General features: G+C 46.8%; 1 protein-coding gene and 2 long non-coding RNA genes across 5 annotated transcripts in view; 2 read left to right on the forward strand and 1 right to left on the reverse strand.

Moving 5' to 3' along the window:
* LOC147654308 (trypsin I-P1-like) overlaps positions 1-10,333 on the forward strand; it is a 74,673-nt gene extending 64,340 nt beyond the window's left edge. For both annotated transcript variants that reach the window (XM_086882538.1, XM_086882539.1), the window contains exons 2-6: positions 7,052-7,208; positions 7,920-8,088; positions 8,694-8,947; positions 9,572-9,708; positions 10,078-10,333. In XM_086882538.1, the coding sequence (XP_086738664.1) occupies positions 7,169-7,208; positions 7,920-8,088; positions 8,694-8,947; positions 9,572-9,708; positions 10,078-10,227 (750 nt within the window). In that variant the 5' untranslated portion in view covers positions 7,052-7,168 and the 3' untranslated portion in view covers positions 10,228-10,333. The remainder of the gene's footprint in view (positions 1-7,051; positions 7,209-7,919; positions 8,089-8,693; positions 8,948-9,571; positions 9,709-10,077) is intronic.
* On the reverse strand, positions 6,897-15,185 carry LOC147654309 (uncharacterized). Its single transcript, XR_015284919.1, has 2 exons — positions 14,538-15,185; positions 6,897-11,879 (listed from the first exon to the last, which is right to left on the reverse strand). It is a non-coding gene; the product is annotated as an uncharacterized LOC147654309 (long non-coding RNA).
* A 66-nt stretch (positions 15,186-15,251) lies between these two features.
* LOC147654310 (uncharacterized) lies at positions 15,252-20,111 on the forward strand. Of its 2 annotated transcripts, none has more exons than XR_015284923.1 (3): positions 15,252-15,770; positions 16,176-16,555; positions 20,040-20,111. It is a non-coding gene; the product is annotated as an uncharacterized LOC147654310 (long non-coding RNA). The 2 variants fall into 2 exon arrangements; XR_015284922.1 differs by lacking the exon at positions 20,040-20,111 and adding an exon at positions 17,866-19,479 and having other exon boundaries at positions 16,176-17,000.
* Positions 20,112-20,203: the final 92 nt, after the last annotated feature.

The raw sequence follows: 20,203 nt of genomic DNA on the forward strand, positions 1-20,203 counted from the left end.
GAATAGTACAACATTGCTGTCAGAGGCAGAGTTAAGACCTGTATCACTGAGAAATATTCTAGGGAAAAAAGTATTTTCTTTATCCTGTTAAAATGCAACTCCTCTCATAATTATAATTAAAAATATCAGTTTTCCAATGTAATCATTTGTCAGTGAACTGATACAGACATTTCTATACAGTCATTAACAACCACAGTTACGATTATTGGGCTTGCCAATTACAGTTTCATTAGGATGCCTTGGAAATGTAGAAGAAACAGAGGAAATGGTGGAAGAGCTGGCAGAAGCAAGGACTGGCAGCAGGCAGCAGAAGGCCAGGAAGAAGCAGAAGGAGGAGGCAATGGAGAAGGTGACAAAAGAAGTTGCAAAGGGCTGCAGCAGAAGCAGAGGAGGAGAAGGTGACAGAGGAAGTGATGTAAGAAAGGAGGTAGAAGAAGATGGTAGAAGAGAAGAAGATGGTGAATGAAATGACAGAGCAGGTGACAGAAGAAGCTGGAAGCAGGTAGTGAATAAGGGAAGGTGGAGATGTAGAGGTGTGGTGGAGTGGAAGGTGGCAGAGGCCAAACGCAGAGGGATACAGTGGCTAAAGGGTGGAAGTCATGGAATGGTGTGGTGGTGAAATGCAGTGGTAAAGGCAGTGAGACAGAAGGCAGCTTCAGCATATGGAGGCAGTGTCTGATTAATTCAGCAGTGGAAGGTGGCAGCAGTGGGAGGTGGCAGAAGGCAGCAACAGGAGGCAGGGAAGGAATGTGACAGCAGACTGCATTGACAGGAGCTGGTGGCAGCAGAAAGCAGTGGAGGAAGACAGCAGAGACAGGCGGTGCATGAAGGCAGCAGCGGTGGAAGGAGGCATCAATAAATGGTGGTGGAAGAAGACAGAAGAAGGTGGAGGTGGCAGAAGGAAGGCATTTGCGTTGGAAGGTGCCTGTGGCAGATGAAGGCAACAGAAGCAGGCAGAAAAATAGAAGGAGGAGGCAATGGTGGAGGGAACAAAAAAAGGCAGAGGAAGAAAGCCACAGAATAAAGGAGAAGGAAATGCAGGAGGTGAAGAAAAAATGTCGTAAGAAGAGAAAGAAAAGGCTACAGACAAGGCAATGAAGGAAGGTGGCAGAAGACATTGGAAGAAGAGAAAAAGGAGGCTATGGAAGAAGACAGTGAAGAAGGGGGAGGAGGAGGTGTACTGGTTGTGCATTAATTGATATTTAGTAAAAAGAAAGAAAGCACTTGCAGTAATTATTTTTCTGAGAGAAGCTACTAAGACCTTCTTCTGTTCCTGGAAAAAATTAATAACTGGCTAGCTCTAAAAATTAACAACTGATTAAACAGTGAAAGTAAGGTTGGAAGAAACAAATGAGGAAGCAATAGAAGAAGGCAATGGGAGAAGGAGCAAGAGACAATAAAGGACATGAAGGAAAAAGGTGGCAGAAGAAGTTAAGGAGAAGGCAACGGCGGTGGCAAGAAAGGCAGTGGAAGAAAAAAGGGCAGAGGTGACAGACTGCAGCAGAAGTGTTTGACAGAAGAAGAAAAGGAGGATGTGAGAGAAGGCAATGGAAGAATGTGCTGGAATTAGGAAAGAAGGAAGTGATGAAGAATGTGATGAGGTAAGTGATGGAAGAAGACACCAGAAAAAGGTGGTGGAAGAAAAGGAGGATGTGATGGTGCAGGTGACAAAAGAACATGGCAGCGGAAAAGAAGGCATAGGGAATGGAGAAGGTGGTAGAATAAAGTGTCAGAAGAAGGCAGCAAAAGAAGAGAAGGAAGACTGGATGGAAGAAGGTGTTATAAAAAGATCAGGAGGCAATGGAATAAGGCAGAATGAAGAGAAGGCCATGGAAGAAAGCAGAGGATGAAAGTGGTAGAAGAAAAGGAGGCGACAGAAGAGGTAGAATAGAATAAGTCAGTGGAAGAAGGTGGCAGCAGAAAGGAAGGAAGAGGCAATGGAAGAAAATGTTGGAAGATTAGGAGAAGATGCAGGAGGAGATGGAGGAGGTTACTGTCCTTATTTTGGTTGTCATAGAGTTAATTTTCTTCTTAGTAGCTGGTACAGTGCTATGTTTTTAATAAGAGAATAACACTGACAACACACTGATGTTTTGGATGTTCCTATGTAGTGCTTACTCCAAGCCAAGGACCTTTCCGCTTCCCATGCTCTACCAGCAAGGAGGTGAACAAGAAGCCATGGGGAAGCATACCTGGGACAACTGACATTAACTGGCCAACAGGATAACCCACACCACAAAACATCATCCTTAGAATATAAACTGGGAGGAGCTGGATGGACAGAACTAATCACTGCCCAAGGACAGGCTGAGCATTGCTCAGCAGCTGGTAAGCAATTCCACTTTGTTTTTCTTGTGTTTTCCTTTTATGTTACTGTTATACTTTGTTTTAAGAATTAAACAGTTCTTATCTCAACGCACAAAGGTTTCTTAACTTTTTTTTCCTGATTCTTCTCCCCATCCAGCTGGAGGACTGGAAGTGAGGGGAGTGAGAGAGCAGCTGCATTGTACCGTGTTGCTAGCTGGGGTTAAAACATAATGATCCTTTTTTGGTGCCAATGTGCACCACAAAAGGTTGAGATAACTACAGATCTGACCAAAATGTGATGAAAACAAATATTTTTTTTCATATTTAAAAAAAAACCAAACAAAACCATTCATTTTTATCAGCTTATGATATGATAGAATTGATAGTTTTGAAATTAATCTGATCTGTGTGCTCAGCATTGCTGTCACCTCTGTGTTTTGGGAGCCATCTATTGGGAACTATTAATAATTACACGTTTTGCCTTTCTCCTTGCAGACCCAGCATAAGGGGGAAAGTTTCTCCCTCCCTCCCTCCCTCCCTCCCTCCCTGAAAAAGAGATGCTGGCAGTAGAAGAATACGAAGGAGTTACAGTAGAAGGTGGCAAAAGAAGGGAAAGATGGAAGCAGTAGAAGACAAGGAGAAGGGGAGGAAGAACAGTGTGGAATAAGGTGGCAGAAGAACATGTCAGAAGGTGGTATTGGAAGAACAGGAAGAGGAGGAATAGGGCTGTGGATGATGTGCAGTAGAAGATGACAGAGGAAGGGACAGAAGGAGGCAGCAAAAGAAGTCACTGGAAGACGAAAAAGAAGAGGTGACTGAAGAAGGTGGCAAAAGAATACGGCAGGAGAATGTGGCAATGGAAAAGTTCTTCAGTGGTGAAGAAAAGCAGCGTAACTAGGGAAGGAAAAGACAGTAGAGAAGACAGTGGAAGAAGAATTTTAAAAAGAGGAGTCAATGGAAGAGGTAGTGGGTGAAGGTATCAGAAGGAGAAAAGGATGATTAGGTGACTTAAGGAGACCACAGCAGCTTGTGGCAGCAAACGGTAGTGGAAGAAGACAAGAAGCTCTCCTTGAGGAGTGTTTTTAACCATCCCAAAGCCTCTCCTTTCCCTCTGACTCTGCTCATCCCTCTCCTACTTTCCCAGTTCCTTCTCTACCACAACTGGAGACTGTATCTTGGTTGCCACAGCCTTGCTTGGCCACAGTCCACTCAAGATGCCTGGTTTCTGTGCTTCAGAAAAGGAAGTAAGAAGAGGGCAGGAAGAAATTATACCAAGGCAACTGGAGACATTCCAGGACACAGGGAAATTTTGCTCAAAGCCTGGAGAAGAAAATGTGCATCACCATCAGCTGCTCTCTAGATCAGATTTAAATAATGATGCAAGCAATATAGAAACAAGCTTTAGAGGAATGAGGACATAAGCATCTCTATCTAGGTATCCTTTCTGAGAGACAGAGAGAAGGGAAGCTGTGTGGAAAGCAGTGTTCTGAGTAGTCTTTATGTTTCCCAGGAAATACAGGGGTTTTGCTCCTCCAGCAAATCCTTTATAACTCAGAATCAGTAGGACAAGTGTTCCCAGCATTTAAGCCCTATTCCCACTTCCCTATCTACCTGAACAAGAACAGCCCATCAGCTCTGTCAGATAATTCCACCTTCTAACACATACTTTTATCAAGTCAAACCTGGCCTGTGCCCTCCCATCCTGCTCAAAAGGGGCTGAGGTGTTACCAGAAGACCTTGTATGCTACAGAAAATGAAGGCATGAGTTTTTGTAACTCTCCAAACCTTTGCAGGATTTAAGCAAACCTGACTGTCCTTCTCTGTGTGATGGGTGACACATTGGCAGAAGGCTGAGAGCCCAGAGAGATAACCTAATGATCTCTGGTCTCATTCTGGGCTGTAGTAGCAGGGAACACTCCAACACCAGGCCATTCCTGGGGACAAGGGAGATTGGATTGGGTGTCCTCCAACCTCACAGCCCACCAAGGATTATTATTCCATGTGTCTCTTCTCTTTTTGAGGCCATGTAAATGTTTTGCATGCATAAAAACATGTGGAAATTACTTCATAGCTTTCCTAAAATAGAGGAAATATCCTTTGCTTGCTCTGAACCAGCCACACCCACCAAGTTTTCCATGCTGCTCCCTAAGAGATAAAAAGCAATCCATTGTTCCTCAGGCTTCCCAGGCCACTCATAATTTTATAAATCCCTGTTATGTCCTATATACTCTTTCTCTCTAGGACACTAAGAATCTATGTCTTTGGCAAGGGCAGAAATAAAAGAAAAGCATTCTGGCCATAGGTGAAAGAGAAATACAGGCAGAGAGAACAAGGCAAGAGGTGATGACGGCAGTTTTGTTCAGGTGTGGAGAGTTGGAAGATAAGAAGCTTAGGAGAATATACCAGCTTGTCCCAGAAAGGAGACTGGTGGGAAGAGAGCATCAATGCAACCTGCACCACCAAATTCTGTGAGGTATAAAGGGACTACCCTCAGAAACTCCTCCTGATTTATGCTCCTAGGAAGCTTTATCTCTATCAGCCCATGGTTTTACCAGGTTCCTTTTTCCCCAGGATCTTGCATCAGCCTGGGCAAATGTATATCCTTTATCTGAGTCCAGTGTTGATACAGCTGACCAAAATACTTGAACTAGGAACATGGAGTTCCAAAAAAATAAGCTGCCATTGCTTGTCCATTGATAATACCTAACACAGCTGTGCCCTTCACCAGTCCTCCTCCTTCTTTTGCCCCTGGAGCTACCAGCTTTCTACTGCAGCATTGCTGCATGAAATGAGAAATTTGTTTACAGCAATGGACATACACCCTTGAGTGTATTCATTGAAAAACCCTGCAAAAAACTTTTCAATAGGTCTACGGAATGTTCAACAGCACAAATGATTACAGACCTTGTCTATGCCAATGGCATGTTTTGGACAATAAAATTAGAAATTTCAAACTAAACACTTTAGTAAATGGAAAATTTTTAAGGAGCTATGATCCAGATCTTTGGCTGTGAGCTTTAGCAGTAGCCTAGGATGAGGTCAGGAGTCTTCTCTTGCTGATTTAAGCAAGTAGCATAGGAAAACTCACAGATCACGTTCCTCTTGGGGATTATCAGCCAGCCCTATAAGATGAATTTCCTGCTCTTAAAAATAACTTAGAAGTTAAAGATCGGGGTAGATTAAATAAGTAACAAAGAAAAACAATAAAAAGTACCAAGATAAAGGCAGATATGGTCAGGCTGCCTGATTCAAATGCTCACTTCCTAATACACATGAAATTTGTGTGGATATTAAACCAAATGTAAAGCTCCATGAAAGGAAGGAAAGGGAAGCAGTCTTAGCCTAAGGGTTACCTTATATGAGAACTATAGGTCAGGAAAAGTATTGTTCTAAAACATCAGTCTGCTTCTAAGCCAATGACATGTTTTGGACAAAGAAGTTAGAAATTTCAAACTAAACACTATAGTAAAAAAAAATATGGGACATTTTTCTTGCTCCACTTAGTTACAACAGGATTGGAGAGCTTTGCTAATTTTGGACCCTCTTAGTCCTGTTACCAACATTTTCCTTTCCCACAGGAAGCTTCTAAAGCTTCTTTCTTTCACAGGATAAAACACGCTTGTAAGAAAGCTGAGTGCTAATACCAGTTCAAGGGCCAACAGAATGCATGCACTCCCTTGGAGGAGTCCCTGGCCTTGGACTTGTACTTCAACATGAAGGGAAATTTCTGTCATGACAGTGACACTGTGTGTATCAGTCCTCCAGGGGCCACAAAAAAGTTAATCAAGAAATGGAGAGGAAGAGTAGCCCTATTTAGTCTCTCAAGCTATTCCATCATCTCCAAACATACGGCTTCTCTTTACTGTCTCTGGAGAGCATCCTGCGGCTTTCAGGAGCTAACAAGATGAAGTTGGCAGCTGCTTGGAAAATTAACATGATTATTCAGCAAAGCATTAAGCTTTGGTAAACTTTGCATCATGACAGAAATCCCCACTTCTGCAGAGATGGATTTCAGAAGATCTCACTATTTGTGTTCACAGCATTATTGCTCATCTACATTACATTCATAAACATCACCAATATACTGAAATTCTTGTGTGGCAAAAATGAGTCTCTGTAGAATATTCCAAGGATGAATAAAAGCATGGTTTGGTACTTAGGCAGATATTTTAACACAGGTTAGGAGAGAGAAATTAGAAAAGGGAGATGCTGAGCATTCCCACATTGGAACTATTTAACTTGGGATGTGGTGGGGGGCACAGGATAGTTTTCCTATCTTCCCTTTTGAAATTAAAATGGAAGAATTTGATTTAGGAAAACACTGTGTTGCATATGATGAAAACACACATTATTCAAGAAAAGGAATTTGCTCAAATAAAGTTAACAAAGTTAATGACTGGGTTTGCTGGATTTTTTTTTTTCTCCAAATAAATGCAATGTATCTTTCTGTCCACTTCCTACAATATCCAGCCTTGGGTAAAAATACACATTATAAGAAAGATACCATTAGCACAGAGGAATCTGAAAGAGGTTTGAGAGTTGTTCTCAACAGGCGTTCTATATAAGAATGAGACAAACAACTGTACATCTTCCAAAGCCAAAAGGTATTTTTAGATTGAAGGCTACCTTACGGAATAATTAAAATAGCTCTCTATATTAGCAGAGGTTTATGATTAACGGAAATGTTATTTGTACATTCTCCCAATGCCTGATAATGCCCACATTTGGATCTTCAAATTTTCAGCTGTGTACTTTTGTCTGGAGAAAACCTTGGACTAGAGATAAGACCACTACCAAAACTGTATTTCTAGCAGCTCCCACATCCAGTCAGCCAGTCTGGGCTTGAGGCTGAACCAAGACCATGAAGTGCCTGCTGCTTCTCGCCTTTATTGGGGTGGCTGGTGAGTATATTTTTTCTTTCTATTTCTGCCATTTATTAGGAAGATGATTTTCTGAGCAAAACTGCAAGGTAGCCTATTGTGGGAAAGACAAGTCCAGTTTTGACTTGCAGAAGGCAGAGCCCTGCAACTTCCATCTTCTGTCTCTTCATAATGCCTTGTGCCACAAGCTGGGGAATGAACACCTTCATTGGCATGGAGTTCCTGACCCAGCTGTAGAGGTGTGGCCATAGCTTCAGAAATCGGCTGCCTCCTTCTTCAGGACTAAGGAGTGTGCAGGGAATAGTTCTGGCCCAGGAAGTCAAAAAGCAACTGCAAAATTTTGGACCCTGGGTTGGTGCTCCAAGAAAATAGCACTGCACACCTGTTTTGACCTTTTCCCCCCGTCAACCCTTGACTGTTTCATAGACAGGACCCTCGGAAAGACACGCCCGTGATCCGATCCAACAAGAACATTTCTAAGTCCTTATGTTCCCTCAGGGAGTAGCCTGCAAGGCTTTAGCTGCACAGATGTGAGGCACCAAAGCAGGTGTGATCCCCTTCTTTAAGGGTGCAGCAAATGAATGTGCCTTAGACCTGCCCACCACTGCTGCCCTGAGTGCCCGTAGAAGGGGAGCCTATAAGTGAGGGGGTTCAGACAGGCAGTCACAGGGCAGATTACAGGCCACATTACCTTAGGCCAGCTATTGACACATGGCACTTCTTGTCTCCCAGTTGCCTTCCCCACCTTTGCTGAAGATGATGATGACAAGATTGTGGGAGGCTACACCTGTGCAGAACACTCTGTGCCCTATCAAGTGTCTCTGAATTCTGGATATCACTTCTGTGGAGGTTCCCTCATCAGCAGCCAGTGGGTCCTGTCGGCTGCTCACTGCTACAAATCGTGAGTGGAAAAAGTACATCCTTCTATAAGCCCCATCTGTCTTCCAGTTCCCTTCTAGCAGGAATTCTGAGCTCTGAGACAGAAATATGTAACTGCCTCCATCCTGACCACAGACGGCCAAGGCATGAGTGGACCATTTAGGAAGCAGGGCCGAGGCATGCTGTTGGGTTTTCCACTTCTGCAAATGTTTCTGTGAAAGCAGAGCACTTTCTGACATAACAATGGGATAGTCAAGCAACGAGTTCTGGGCTGTGATTTCTTATCAAGTGCACAAATCTTGCTAAAGCATTGTCCCTGGAGAACAGGATGAGGAATGAGGTCAGGCCAGAAGAGTTTCCCTTGTCCCAGAACATTTGTAGAAAGGGGGCTGCTATGTATTCAACTGCTGTCATGTATTTACAAACCTGCAGAAATTCACCACCTGGACTGGGAGTGGATTAAGATCTCGGTGTGGATCCCCAGGGCCCCCTGCAGGACACAAAAGATCCCCTGCCCCAGAAGGCTTCTTTGGCAGTGATGTTGGAGCGAGTGCATTCACTGACAGGGAGGTTTCTCTCAAGCTGCCAGGAGCAGTAAAAGATACACCTTTGCCTTCTCTTTTCCAGTCGCATCCAAGTGCAGCTGGGGAAACACAACCTGGAACTCAGCGAATCCACTCAGCAGTTCATCAACTCTGATGAAGTCATCCGCCACCCTGGCTTCAACTACTACACTCTGGACAATGACATCATGCTCATCAAGCTGGCCACCCCAGCCCAGCTCAACAAAGCTGTCCAAACCGTTCCTCTGCCTACCAGCTGCGTGGCCGCCGGCACCACCTGCCTGATCTCCGGCTGGGGCAACATTCTCAGCAATGGCAGTGAGTACTCTGGGGGAATGTACAGACCCTTGGGGGCCCAGGACAGACTCTAAGACCTCACCATCAAGCCCCAACAGGACAGGCTAAAACATAGGGAAGTGCTGTGGGACAGGTGTTTTGAGCAATGGGTCAGTCTAGGGACTGCACAGTGCATGCATAATGTCAATAGAATTGTCAGTTCTCTGAGAAGAAGGGTGAAGTCTGGGACTGTGGCTCTAGAATTCCTACGAGAGACCTCCATTCTCTCACACCCATGGCCAGAGATGTCCACGGCGAGTGGTGATTATTCCACTGATCACATCTATACCTGCACAAGTGCAGAAGACAGTTTTCCTGAGGCTCAAGTTTCTTCCAGTGCATATATCACAAGAGAGGCTCCATTCTTGCCAATTGATGAAATTCCAGGGAGTAGAAAATTTAAGGTGACTGCAGTGTAGAAGGGTGGGCCCACGGGTAGAATTTGTTCCATCTCTACTGAAGGAACCCATTCTGTGTTTAAAGTTGAGAGGATGCAGGATGGCTGCTAGAACAGGGGGCCAAGCATTTGCTTTTTTGCTAAGATTATCTCCAAGTGCTGAAAAGGACTCAGCAAGCCATCAACCATCTCTCCCTTTTTCCTTGCAGTTTACAACCCAGATGAATTGCAGTGCCTGGACGCTCCGGTCCTCTCTGCTGCCGAGTGCTCCGATGCCTACCCCGGGCAAATCACCGAGAACATGATGTGTGTAGGATTCCTGGAGGGAGGAAAAGACTCCTGCCAGGTAAATCATCTGCCTCTCCTTTCACAGTCATTTCTCTCCTGCCTTTACCCAGATGAAGGAAAAGGTACACTCACATCTGAGTTTTTCAGTGACAGCAGAGGCTTTGGGCACACATATCCTTAATGTTTGCCAGGTACCATATCCGGCAAAAGTGGGCAGCTGCCTCCATCCTTAGCTGTGGTGCCCTTGGAGCTCAAGTCAGGCATGGCAGCATCAGGAGGAAAGTGCAAATCACAAAGAGCCTTTGTAGAACTTTTGTGCAGAGTATGCCTGACAGGGCTTCCTCCCAAAACAGTGATCTCAGGCATCTCTGGCTCATTGCTTAGGCTGATGCCATTTGCTAAATATCCATACCCTTTGTGTGCACAGGGAGACTCCGGCGGTCCCGTGGTCTGCAATGGAGAGATCCAGGGCATTGTTTCCTGGGGTATTGGATGTGCCCAGAAGGGCTATCCCGGAGTTTACACCAAGGTCTGCAACTACGTCTCCTGGATCCAGTCCACCATGGCCTCACACTGAGATGCTTTATTGGTGTGACCTGTATTTTCTCATCATCATTTCTGTTCTTTTGGATCTGTACAAGTAAAACGTATGAAAAATTAATAAAGACTTTCAGGCACCCCTATTTTTGCCCTGTTTCTCTGTGAACTTCCATCACAGTCAAGTTCCTCCACTGTGAAGGATTTATCTTGCTGCAAGACACAAGGGCTACCCTGACTCATCTACTCTTCATACTTGTCAGCAAAAAAAAATGCATGAGCACAGGGTAATCCTCACATAAATTTTCATAATCCATCAAGAACAGAAGCGGGAAATTCTTTACTGGAGTGTGAAGTGCAGGCTTGGTCAGGGGAGCTGTAGCTCATTCCATAGCTAGGGGACACAGAGATGCTGTCTAATACTCAAGTTGTGATTCAAGCCCTGTCAGGCACCTGCTGTTAAAGCCACTCACTTACTAGCTGCTTCCCCTGGTGGGATAGGAAAATGGGTAAAACTCACAGGTTGAGATACAAACAGAGCAAAAATAGGAGTAAATAAAAAGGAAAACAGAGAGAAATAAAACTCAAGTCAATCCATGTGACGCACAATACTGTCACTCATGACACACCAACACGGTGTCCAGCCCATCCCAGAGCAGTGATAGGCAGCAGCTGGCCAGCTCCCCTCAGTTTCCATACTGAGCATCATGTTGAATGGTAGGAAATATCCTTTTGGCCAGTTTGGGTCAGCTCTCCTGGAAATGCTCCTTTCCACCTACACATGCCCCTGCTCTCTGGCCGAGTATGAGGCACAGTAAAGTCCTGGATTGGGGTAAGCAGTACTTAATTACAGCTGAAATGCATCACCGTAATTCTCGTAGTCAGTTCAGAACACAGCACTAAGCCACAGTCTCTACCTGTTAATCCTGCCTCCTGTCTAGCACCCAAATTCAGTTTTCCTCAGAACTTCCACTGAAATTTCTCCTTCAGCAAAACCTTGAATTGGGTAACACCCCATAAGCCTCCTCCTTCCCAGCATTATGAGGCAGAAGTTCCCCCAAGGGATCCTAGCCCATTTCCACTTGTTTCTCCTTCCCTATTGTCAGGGAGAGCTCCTGGCACAGGAAGGAGAAGGATGAGGGAAAAGTGCTGCCAGCAGACCTCAGCAGAATGGCCTGTGTCTCCTTCCCTGTGTTCCTTCCACCCTTGCCACTGTCCCAGATGTCATCCCTGTACTCATTGGGTTCCCCAGTTATCCCATGCAGATTTGTCCCACGCAGGAGAGGACACGTGGGTTTTCTTCAGAGCACAAACTATGGATGCTAGCTTTGGAGCAGGCTGCAGAGAGCTGCAGAAACTGCAGGCCCATGGCCTATCAGCCCTGCCTGAGAAGCTAGCTGAGAAATTCATAGGAGGATTTCAAAACAATCCTCAGAGACAGAAAACAACTGCCAGGTGCTGTTTGTCTGTCCTCTTGTTTTCCTTGCAGGAGAAAGTCAGGGGGGTAGTGTGCCCCACTGGCCAATGATGGTGATGTAGCACTTTGCTAACCAATAAGAGTTTCTTTTCTGTACTTTTCCACGTATCTGTCTATAAGACAAGCCTAGAGCAATAAACTAGAGAGATTCTCCTGTTTTGAGTCCCTTGAGAGTCCGTGTCGTTCTTTATCGCCGTTCCCAATCAGAACGACATCTGGTGACCCCGCGTGATGTTGAACCGACCCCTCGAGGTCCGGTAACCCGACGTGATGTGCAGCCGACCCCCGAGGTCAGAAAGCAACCGACGTGACGACATCTGCTAATCCCCTGAGGGTAAGCAGCGAGCGGGGGAAAAAAGCCAGCCCTTCCCCCTGGAAGGGTAAGTGGAATTCTCCCGGGCTTTCCTAGAGGAAGCTGGTTTTGAAAACCAACGGGATAGTGGAGCCTGCCGGTGAGCGGGCTTGGAACAGCTTGTCTTGGTGAAGCAGAGCTCGAAGTCCCGGGTCAGAGCCGATAGCGTCTGCATTACTGCATTCGTGGAGCCTCCAAGATAAAGTTTTCATAATGGAGAACTGTAATTTAGCTAACGAGCAGCTGGTCTGCCTTGCATGGCAAAATGCCTTGCTGAGCATGAGACTCTGTGTTCCTGAAGAAGATATGCGCGCTTTGTTCCACTGTGTGAAAGTGCAGGAGTTTGCTATGACTGTGAATGGTGTTTTTGACCTTGAGATTTGGTGGTCAGTAGGGGAACACCTGTGGACTGAGCTAGTTGTGGGAAATACCAGTGCGTGTGACTTAGCAGCAACTTGGGGAGTGATCTTTAGGGCACTGGAACAGTGCCAGCCTAAAAACAGTGAAGCCGGGATGAGAAACTTTGATGCCGAAAGTTCCTCCGTTGTACAAGATGAGGGACTGGGAGATGAAACCGTGGATGAGCTGCGTAGTGCTCCTTCGGCTCTGCCCAGACCCTCGGAGGACTTTAGCAGCGAGCAAGAGCAATCCGCGAGCCAGAGATCTCCCTCTCCAGAAAAGTTTGAGTGCCCGCCATCCGCGGAGCTCGGCGCGCGGGCTTTGCCAGCAGAGGGGCCTCTCTTCAGCACCCCCCGCGCACGGCGTGCGGGGCACCACCGAGGGGTTCGAGCACGGGTCCGGAACACTGCGGGCCGCCGCCGCCGGGAAGCCCGAGCGAACAAACCCCCCGTGTACCAATGCGGCGGGACACGCGGCTCCCCCCGGCAGAGAAGCGGCGGGGGGAGGGGGAGCAGCAACCTCGCTCCCCCTGCGCCTGCCTGCCGCCACCGGCCGTGGCCCGGGCAGCCGCCGGCCGGCCGCGAGAACCCCGAAAAAGCCGAACCCAAGCCCAGATCTAAGGCTGGGGCCAGGCCCGTGGCGGGCATCGCCGCCCCCGCGTCCAAAGTGCCGGCGAGAAAGCGGCAGGGGGGGCCGGAGGCTTTGCTCGCCCCGCGCGTGCGCGGGACGCGCTAGCCCCGCGCCCACCTCGCTCCCTCCGCGCTCCAGAGGGGAGGCGGGGGGGAGAGTGGACTGTGCTGCGCTCCTGATCCGAGTTCTACCAGCGCCCCCCCGCACCCATAAAAGTGGCGGGGGAGGGAAGGAGAGCGGCAGGCCCCTCCGCCGGGACCTTCCGCGCTGGCCCGAGGAAATGCCTCGGGGTCGGTGCCGTGTCCGTCGGCTCCAGCGGCCTGAGCCGCGCCAAAGTCCTGCAGTCCTTGCGGGACCCAAATTTACTCACCTTGAACCTTTTGAGTCTTGTGTTCGCAGGAGCTGACAACCAGCCGCAAAAAGATAGTAACTTTGAGTTCCCTGAACCTCCCAGAATTCATGAACTACTGTTCCAACAACCAAAAATCATCCTAAAACGAGTCTACATCCTATCCATCCTTAGTGAAACCTCCATAAACTTCCTCATTCAACACAATCCAGTCAAAAACCCGACAAACAACAACAGCAGCCATGTAAACTTTATAAATCCCTCAAAAGCCCCTCAATTATATCTGAAGAGAAAATCCAATGGAAAAAAAAAAAAAAAAAATGGGATAAGAAGGGGGGATCAAAGGATCATAAATTGCATTGTGCATTGTTAATTGATCTGTAAAAAGTTTATGGATTTTGCATAGTAAAATTGAGTAGAGTGTCACTGAGTATAAATCTGAGTGTACTTAATGTGAGTTTTATCACTTTAGTGTTCTCTTAAACTACTCTGTTGACATGTTAGACTGTCAGTTTAAACAGACTAACAGTGTTTTGTATAGTGTGTGTACTAATTCACTGAATTAGAAATATTAGACTCAACGATCAAGTCCTTGCAAGGAAAACAATTCTTAAACATCAAAACGTAAACCAAAATTCTAAATCAACATCCATTCCAAGTTCTAGTAAAGAAACCTCCTGAGCTGTGTTTGTTCTCTGTCCTACAAGGGCCCAGTAGGATGTGACAAACACTGCTTTTTTATTTTTTCTAACAAAAAGGGTGAATTATGGATGCTAGCTTTGGAGCAGGCTGCAGAGAGCTGCAGAAACTGCAGGCCCATGGCCTATCAGCCCTGCCTGAGAAGCTAGCTGAGAAATTCATAGGAGGATTTCAAAACAATCCTCAGAGACAGAAAACAACTGCCAGGTGCTGTTTGTCTGTCCTCTTGTTTTCCTTGCAGGAGAAAGTCAGGGGGGTAGTGTGCCCCACTGACCAATGATGGTGATGTAGCACTTTGTTAACCAATAAGAGTTTCTTTTCTGTACTTTTCCACATATCTGTCTATAAGACAAGCCTAGAGCAATAAACTAGAGAGATTCTCCTGTTTTGAGTCCCTTGAGAGTCCGTGTCATTCTTTATTGCCGTTCCCAAACAGAACGACACACAAACAGCTGAGGGCGCAGTGGAGAGGCTGCAGTGGCCTGGGTCTCCTCAGCCTGTGAGCAGAGCAGCAGGGAGGTGTCACTGGCAGAGCTTGAGTGAATGAAATTGCACTGCAGTGCTGCTTTCCAGACACCAGTGCTCTCCCTGGCTGCATCCCAGTGGCCGCCTCCACACCCCACCGGAGAACCAGTCCTGTCAGGAAAGCAAATCTCCGTGTAGAGGGTAATTCTCAGGACAGAGGGGGCAATGACACAGATGCTCTCTGTCCCTGAGGAGCAATCCCTGAATTTGCCAGAAGTGTGTGCCTTAAGTCGAACCTCCAGAAGCCCTTGTGCCACAGGCAGCACCAGTCAGGGACAGCCTGGGCTCCCCAGCTAGGCCCCAGGCCCCAGGGAGAAGCCATCTCTGGAGGTACTTTGCCTATTTCCTGTCCCCATGGAGAGGTTACCCTGATACCCATCCTCAGCACCTTGTCACCCTCATGGCTGTCCCTGCGGGCCACACTCCATCCCTTCTCTCTTCCCATGCTAGGGCATTGACTGTCCCTCAGCTCTGCACAGCTATTTACCTTCCTCTCCTACCGCTCTCACTGCAACGTCCATGAGAGCCCTCACAGGCCCGGGTGCTTGGGATGCTGTGGTGTCTGTCGGGGGCCTGCCTCCCTCTCACTGATGTTATTTGTGTGCTCACAGCGCGGCATAGAGAAAAAGAGCTGTCACTTAGAAGGGTGGGATGGGGGGTGGCCAGGCAGGATCTGAACCAGCCATGTTCTGAGGAAGACAGAGAAAGTGTATGGGAAAATTCAAGGGACCTCTCTGTGGCCCTCATCCCTCATTCCTCCATCTCCCAAAGGCTCCAGAAGCAGAGGTGGAGCAGCCAGCATTCCTCTGCCTTGCCCACACTCAGCCTCCCGTGTAACCTCAGCACAGCTCTGTCCTTACAACCCCCTCTTTCCTCCACACTCACCCCCACTCAGCCTGTCCCTTCCACCTGCTGCATCTCTGCAGGGTTTCTGCTTTCCTGCCATCGTTTGTGTCATTCCCCAGGGTTCCCAGCCAGCCAATGCCTTCTCTCATTTCTTGGCCGGCCCCACCCCGAGATCTCACCCTCACTGCCTGCTGCCTGCCTCTTCATGTATCTGTGGGCAGCTACAAGAGGCAGGCTGCTGAGAGGGTCGGGGCTTCTCCCCCATGGTTCCCTGCTGTTTCTTTGTGGCCATGCTGGCCCCTCTGGGTAAGTGAACTCTACTCAGCCCTGAGCATGTCCATCAATCCCACGGCTGCTCTCCCAGCTTTGTAGCCAGTTCCTGGCAGTGCTTCATTCTGCAGAGCTTCCTGTGTTGAGGACAAGCTGTGAACGTGGGATTCAGGAATCCGTGAATCTTCTGCAATGGCCATGTATTTGTCATTCTTTGTGCAGCCTGGAGATGGTGTCTGGATTGGACTCAAACTGCCCAGGAATGCATTTTGCCTGTTGAAGCGAGATTGGAAATTCACTTGCTGACCTGAAGAGCTGTCCAAGGACTTGAACTGTTTCCTGCCCTATGTCTTTCCACCCTTTCCCTGCCAACCCACAGTGCCTAGTTCAAACTTTTCCCATTTTTTCCTTCTCCTCACTGCTCCATCTTTCTCTTTCCAGTGTTAGCCCTGGAACAGTCTCCAGACCTGGTGATAAAAGAAGGCCAGTCTGTGAATCTGGAATGTTCCAAGAAGAAATCCAGCAGCACAGCTATGTACTGGTTCATGCTGCTTTCAGAGAAGAATTCCAGGCTGACCCAGCTGGCTTCTGCAATAGAAGGTGGTAACCCTGCAGTGGAGAAGGGTTTTGAAGGCCATTTCAAGAGCAGCAAGATCAAAGGAGACAGTATCACCCTTTCAATAGAAGAAGCCTTTCTTAATGACTCTGGCACATACTACTGTGCTGAGGGTGAGCACAGTGGTGAGACTGAAGAGGGAGCTGAGCACAAACGTCTCCCTGCACAAACAGAACCTGCTTTCCACATTGCGGGTGCTGCAGGAGCCTTCTCATTCATTAGCTCATCTTCTTGACAGCCTTGCCTTACCCCTCTTCTCAAATGCTGATAGTTTATTTGTCCATCTTTGTCTCCTTACCTCCCTCTACCTTTAACTCTTACTTGCACTACACTTAAGTTCTGTGTCAGCCCTTCTTCTCCTCTCTGTCTCCCCTCCCCACCTCCTTCTTTCCGTCTTCAATCTGCGTTCCACTGACTTCCTCTTACTGAACTTCAATCAACCCTTCTCATAATTCTCACTGTGAAACAGAACAAATGCTTGTGTTGGAGGTTCATGGTGTGCAGGTAGATAAAGGCAAGGCCAGGCAGGTGTGGAAGTAGCTCGTGCCATGTGGGAGCTGCCCCCACATTCCTTTGTTACAACGAATTCTCTGTGGTTGTTCTGTGGCTGAGGAATATGAACAACAGAGCACAAGCCTGTGCTAACTCAGGTAAAGTGTTACGTGGATCACTAATTCCTCCATGTAGAGTGGTCTCTGGGACAGGATCCACCTGCCTTCCACCCTTTGATCCACATACATTTATCTTTACAAAAATATTATAAAAATTACAAATTATGTTAGCAAGCTGAGCAGATAACAGGATTTTTCCAAGAGGTGACATTGTTTTCTGTTCATCAGTGAGTCAGGGGAAGGGGTAAAGAGTCTCATCAAGTTCACTGGTAACACCAAGTTAGGAGGAATTGCTGATGCCCCAGAGGGCTGTGCAGCTCTTCAGATGGGCCTTGACAGACAGGAGTGATGGGCAGAGAGGAACCTTCTGAAATTCAGCAAAAGACAAATGCAGGATTCTGCACCTGGGGTTGAACAACCCCATGCAGAAGCACAGGCTGGTGGCTGATCCATTGGGAAGTAGTTCTTCAGGGAAGGACCTGGGGGTCCTGGTGGACACAAAGTTGTCTATGCCAACAGCAGTGGCTAAGAAGCCAATGGTACCCTGAGGTGCTTCAGGAAAAGCATTGCCAGCAGGGCGTGGGAAGTGTTCCTGCTGTTCCATTCAGCCCTGGTGAGGCACATCTGCAGTGCAGTGTCCAGTTCTGGGCTCCTTGGTACAAAATGTCCAAGGAGCTCCTGGAGAAGGTCCAGGACAGGAGAATAAAGATGATTGATCTTTCAAAGGGAAGCAGCTCTTCCCTAAACAAAGCCTGAGGGAGCTGAGACTGTTCAGTGAGAAGCAGGGCACTCTCCCAAAACTTTCTGATATCCTGGTGGCATTCCATCTCATGAAGTACTTCAGTATTCTTGTCCTCTTCAATGCATTTCACTTCCCAGCTTTCTCTTCTGTCTCTCTCTCCAGGCTGGGCCCTTCAGCAGTCACCAGATACAGTTGTCCGAGTGGGAGACCCTGTGACCCTGGAATGTTCTGCATCACAGAAAAGTTTTGTAAACATGTACTGGTACAAGTTAGCCGTGGAGAAGGATGCCAGTATGCAGTTGGTTGTATATTCAGTGGAAGGAGGCAAAGCAGATATTGAGAAGGAATTCCAAAATCGCTTTCAGAGTAATGGGACTAAGAACAACCACTTATTTGTGAAGATATATGTGACAGATTGGTATTTCAGAAAACAGAGAGAAACACCTAAGGAAGTTAAAACTGCTGGAGGCTGATGGGAATTTGTTTCCTGGCCAACAGCTGGCCATTTCTAAGAACTGACAGCAGTTTTAACCATTGAAAAGTGAGACCAACCTGTGAACACCACCTTAAGACCTAAGCCTGGGAATTTCTTTGTCTCTTTGTTTCCTGGCTGTGAAAAGTAACTGAGATTTAGCTGGCTTCCCGTGCCCTGGCCAGGCCATGCGGCCCGGGCAGGGGCTGGGCTGGGCCTGCCGCGGCTCCCGGCCAGGAGATGGGGCCTGCGGGGCTTGCCCCGGGCTCTGGACGGGCCAGGCCAGTCCCTGGCTCGGCTGCAGTTTTTGCTGTGACTGAATTCACCAGAGACTGCCGAGTAAAGAAAGAAAAAAGGTCTTGACCTGTGGCCGGCTGAGACAGTGACCACACTCTCCAGAGCAGTCATGAAGAGTCTTCCATTGCAGATAGCTCCAGCTGCTGCTCCGGCAGAGATCACAGAACCATCTACAAAGCCTGGGCAAGATTTTAACCTTTTCATTTCCCAGATGAGACTTGCAGATTAATCCTTTTTTTCCAGAGAAAGAAAAAGAGAGTGATCAACATGTAAAGAGACTTTATAAACTATAAGAGACAGTAAAGAAAAGAATTAAGCTTCAGAAGAGGTAGAGAATAAGGAGATGCTTTAATTAAGCTGAAACGTTTTTCTGGTAAAGCTATGGAAATGCACAACAGTGTTCTGAAAAAACTCCTTTATTTCATGACAAAGTATATTGGGAGGAGTAGAGTGTTCAAAGTGTGGATTTTGAGCAAAAAGGTGGAGTAATTATGATACAGTGAGGTGCTGGAACAGAAGGGGAGGAATTATAGTGGAAGATTTGGGGCTGCTTGAGGCAAAGAGAAAACTTCTGTTTTCCAGGGAAGCTCACAGAGACGGATGAAAAGAACTTTTTGAGTTTGAATAACTCATCCTGAAAAATGACACCCCTAGACTCACAGCCCATAACACACCTCAGAGTGATGTGAAATGAGAGGAGAAAATCTGATGACAGATTTCCAGGCAGCTGGCATCAGAAAAATAGAAAGCTATAACAGAAATAGTTTTCTTGTGAGAAGGTCCATAGATTAGCAGAATAAGACTTCTGTTTCTCTACAGAGACTGATGAAAAGATTCTAGCAGGAATTGGGGGCTGTTTAAACACCAAAGTTCCAAAGTTTGTTGTCTCTATGTTGTCATGTAAACAAAAGAATGGTTGGGTAGTGGGGGAAAAAAGAGTTTTCTGGAAGTTTTATTTTAGTTTTCTTACTCTTGTAATTTTGTTAATAAACTTTCTTTATTCCTTTTAAGCCTGTTTTGCTCATGTTCTAATCCACATCTCACAGCAAGAAATAAGTAAGTTTTCTAGTTTTTTTTTAGTTACTGCTTTAAAACCATGACATTTATTTGGTGCGTTGGCTGGGAAACGGAATTGACAAATCTAAACCACTACAATACAGCATGCCCTTTGTGCGATATATTCGGAACGGTGAAGTGACAACACAGACTCTCTAGCCTAGGTTGCACAATAGAGCAAGTTTTATTCTTCCAGATCTTATATAGACACTTCCTAGAAGGTCTGAAAAGGTAAAACTCTGATTGGTCATTAAACTAACACATCAGCATCATTGGACAGTTAGGAACAACACTCCTTGACTGCTTCTTGCAGGAAAATGAGGCAACAAACAATACCTCTAAAGATTGTTTTCCTTCTCTAAGGGCTCTTTGGATTCCTCCTTATGATTTCTCAGGCCAGAGTGAGAAAGCTGTGAGACTTAGATTCACACAGGCTCAATCTAATGCCTGAAGCCTAAATATTTATTACTTGACCACTGCCAGTTGCCACTAGCCCTACTCAATGACACAGGCACATGTTTCTGTCTGGAAAAAGATCCACAGTGACTCAAAGTCTGGTGCAGCATAGCACAAACCTTTCCAGGCAAACAGGGATCAGCCACCAGCACACACTGAGCCCTGTGTTTGACAGAACCCCGTTTTCTTCACTTGCCCTCCAGCTCTTCAGGAAAGACA

Source organism: Cyanistes caeruleus, chromosome 3 (genome assembly GCF_971803275.1).
Source record: "Cyanistes caeruleus chromosome 3, bCyaCae1.hap1.1, whole genome shotgun sequence".
Taxonomy (NCBI): Eukaryota; Metazoa; Chordata; class Aves; order Passeriformes; family Paridae; genus Cyanistes; species Cyanistes caeruleus.